Source organism: Elephantulus edwardii, unplaced genomic scaffold (genome assembly GCF_000299155.1).
Source record: "Elephantulus edwardii isolate Elephantulus edwardi_28Jun2011 unplaced genomic scaffold, EleEdw1.0 scaffold00089, whole genome shotgun sequence".
Classification (NCBI taxonomy): domain Eukaryota; kingdom Metazoa; phylum Chordata; class Mammalia; order Macroscelidea; family Macroscelididae; genus Elephantulus; species Elephantulus edwardii.
The window spans coordinates 7,841,302-7,844,753 of record NW_006399839.1 but is presented as its reverse complement, the minus strand read 5'-3'; the positions used below and the strand labels follow the sequence as shown (position 1 = coordinate 7,844,753).

Here is a 3,452-nt window from a genome sequence, read left to right as displayed (position 1 = left end):
GATTCAGTGACTGGGGTAATCAGGGTGGGTGTGTAGGAGACAGTGCGATTGGCACAAGACAGAGCAGGGTTTAGGGCTGTTGTACATAGGATCGCTATGAGTCGCAAGTGACTCAACAGCACGTAACAACAACAATAACTTTGGGGTCAGTCATGGAGGGACAAAATCCAAGATAGGCAGCTCAAATCCAACAGCTTCTCTGTGGGAGAAAGATGGGCAATATCCTCCTGTGTGATTTACATCCTCTGAAAACCCACTGGAGGGTCAGCTCTGAGCTGGTTCTTTTCTGTTGTTCAAACCCCGATGCCACATAACACCAACTGTGTAACAGTTGCCTAGATTTCTGTAACAGATGGTGAAATGTTGGAGCAGCGGACTTTCCAGACTGCTAGGACTCACGAGGGAGCTCTGGTGGAGAGTGGTAAGCAACTGCACTGGCAATATTAAGATATGTGGTTCAAATCCACCAGCTGCCCTGCAGGAGAAAGATGGGCGATCTCTCTTCCCACACAATGTACTGCCTCTAAAACCCTGCTGGAGGGTCAGTTCTGACTTGACGGTACACAGGAATCAACAATCACTGCTGAGTGTGGCAAAGTCTCCAAACCTTGGAGTAAGGTGCTAAGTGCACAGAGAGCTTCTGGTGCACAGAAAGGATGCACACATTTCCCTCCTGTGTGACACCAAAACATGGCATGAAAGAGGCCTAAGCAGTTAGCATGTGCTCAGTGGTCAACACAACCCAAGACCAACAACCCTTTATGGATGGGATATGTCAGAGCAAAACTATGCTTGTTCCATAGTTTTCCAAGAATTTATCCTGCAGAAGCTGACTGCCAGGCCTTCCTCTCAAGGTACCTCTTGGTGGCTTTGAACCATCAACCTTTGGGTTAGCCAGAGTCCATTAACTGTATCCCAGGAATTCCTCAGTGTAATAAAACTACTTTAAAAAAAAAAACCAAAACAACAAACAACTTCTAACCCCAGCTAAACATAGCTGCTCCATTTCTCAACTGCTTGGTCTTAGGAAATGGTAGGTATCCCCAGATTGAAGTTGAAAAATAGTTCCTTGACTATCTTCCTTACTCCTCTATCCCTAATTAATAGTTTTACCAGTTCTTCCTTCTTTATTTCATTTCTTTTCCTCTTTTGGACACTTGGTCAGCCCACCAACACGTCTCACCCATAGTAGACTAGCGGGCCTAGAATCTCTCTGCCTCCAATCTTGTCCTTTCTAAACCATGTCTACCATGCTATCAGAATGAGCCTTCTAGAACATGTGTGGGGCTGTGTGGCTGTTACTTGTGGTCCTCAACGCTCAGCACGGAAGCTGGCACAAGCCAGCGGGCAGGGGCACCTGGAACAAGGGAGTTGGGGACATAAAGTCTGGCCTGAGGCTAGAAGAGGACAAGTCTCTATGATCACAGGAGCGCCGCAGCTCCAGTGTGGTCTGCTGTCACACTCCTGACCTGGTGGTAACGGCCAGACATATCCATGCCAACCATTCTCAAGCCTTAGAGTCTGAGATGGGAGGCTAATAGAGACTGAGGTTGCTCTAGGTTCGGATCCTTGACCTCTTTCCCCTCTGGGACCCCTGGTACAGTTACTGAGGGAATAACTATGCCTATCTACTAAAGTCCCTTAGGGTCTTACACAAACAGACTAGCCACCTGATGTCTGTATCCTGCTATCTCCCTGCTGGCCACCTGTCTTCCTTCTGTCCTGTAGCCTCACTTTGCACTCCTGGAGCCAAGTTACTGTACCCTGGAGCCCAGGTGTAGGCAGGGACACAGCAGGTAGTAACCCTAAATCAGGGGGGCTTCATTCCTTGGACCTGACTCTACACAGGCCCCTGGAGATCCGCATACCTCTGTGCTCTAAAAATTCTGCAGTCTCATTCCTGGCCCGCTTGGCAGCGTTCCCTTAGGTCTATCACACCGATTGTTTGCTTTGTGATTCTCCCTGCTGCGACAATTTGCTATACTGTTTACTCCCTCATTTGAGGCGGAGTCATAACTCCTCCTATGAAGATGTGGCTGGCATGATACTATTTATCCATTTTACTTCTCCCTCCTCCTAGAATAACCTGCAGGCTATTCTGTACTTTGTTGCTCACAAAAAGTGTAGATGTCAGGAAGTTTATTCTCAAGGCTGGGGTGAGGGTCTGGGCTGCATTTTCTTCACTATTAAGTGGCAAGGCTCCCTCCTTCCTCGGAAACCAATGATTTTGCAGTCCCTCCCTGCACCGCCTCTGCCAAGGCTTCCAGACTCAGTGGCTGGGCACCCCTGACCTTAGGGGTGGCCTGGCCCCCTGACCATTTTGGGCTTTTACCTAGCCCCGCATCATACCTGGAGGTGGCAGCGCTGACATAGACTACAGCACATAATTATCACAAGCGCGCCGTTGACTGGGTATTTTATAATAACTGTAAGACCGAGGCCCAAAGGATGCTGGAAATGGCTCAAAGTCCTGGAGTTGAGGAAGCTGGGCTTTTGCAGCTCTGTGAGCTAAGCGCGCTTTGGAAAACTACCTGTCAGAGAACGTGGCTGCCTCAGACCGACAGGTGCAGGTAGAAGTCCAACCTACTGCATTGAACAAGGCGGCCCGGGGCTCTGCAGGACCGCCCACGGGGACGACAACGCAACACGCCCTCTGAAAGCATCGCGCTTCCGACTGACGTAAAAGAGGCGCTGGGCGGTTCGCGCCGAGCTTTCGGATGACGTAAAAGGACACGGTGAGCCCTGGATTGTGTGGTTCGGCCGCCTCGGAAGGCAGAGCACTTACGACTGACGTAAAAGGAGCACAAGGAGCCCTGGGATGTGTAGTCTGGGCTCGGAACGCGCTGCACTTACTGACGTAAAAGGGCGTAAAAGGGCGAGGTGAACCCTGGGATGTGTGGTCCGGACTCGGAAGGCGCCGCGCTTACGATGACGTAAAAGACACGGGACGCGTCGCTGGGGCCGGGGGTGGGGTGGGGGGGCGTGGCGCTGGCGAGATGGAGCGCTACCCGGGCGCCTTCGAGGAGGCCACGGACGGCGCCCGGCAGCAGGAGCGACACTACCAACTGCTGTCAGCATTGCAGAGCCTGGTCAAGGAGCTGCCGAGGTGTGCGAGCCGGGATGGGGTGGGCGGTAACCGGGTGGAGGACACCCCCACCTCCCACCACCGCGGCCAGTTGACGCTTCCTCTACCTCTAGCTCGTTCCAGCAGCGCTTGTCCTACACCACACTCAGTGACCTGGCCCTGGCGCTCCTCGATGGCACTGTGTTCGAGATCGTACAGGGGCTGCTGGAGATCCAGCATCTCACCGAGAAGAGCCTGTACAACCAGCGCCTGCGGCTGCAGAGCGACCACCGAGTGCTCAGACAGGCGCTGCGGCAGAAGCATGAGGCGGCCGGCTCAGCAGACCTGCCGGCCCCACAACCTGTCTGTGCTGCAGGCGGCTCAGCAG

General features: G+C 52.9%; 1 protein-coding gene across 1 annotated transcript in view; it reads left to right on the top strand.

The window, feature by feature from the left end:
* The first annotated feature begins 2,950 nt into the window (after positions 1-2,950).
* The window catches only part of LOC102867858 (protein DGCR6-like), a 6,782-nt gene continuing 6,280 nt past the window's right edge, over positions 2,951-3,452 (top strand). Inside the window, exons 1-2 of the mRNA XM_006890512.1 lie at positions 2,951-3,106; positions 3,199-3,370. Of these exons, the coding sequence (XP_006890574.1) occupies positions 2,997-3,106; positions 3,199-3,370 (282 nt within the window). The 5' untranslated portion in view covers positions 2,951-2,996. The remainder of the gene's footprint in view (positions 3,107-3,198; positions 3,371-3,452) is intronic.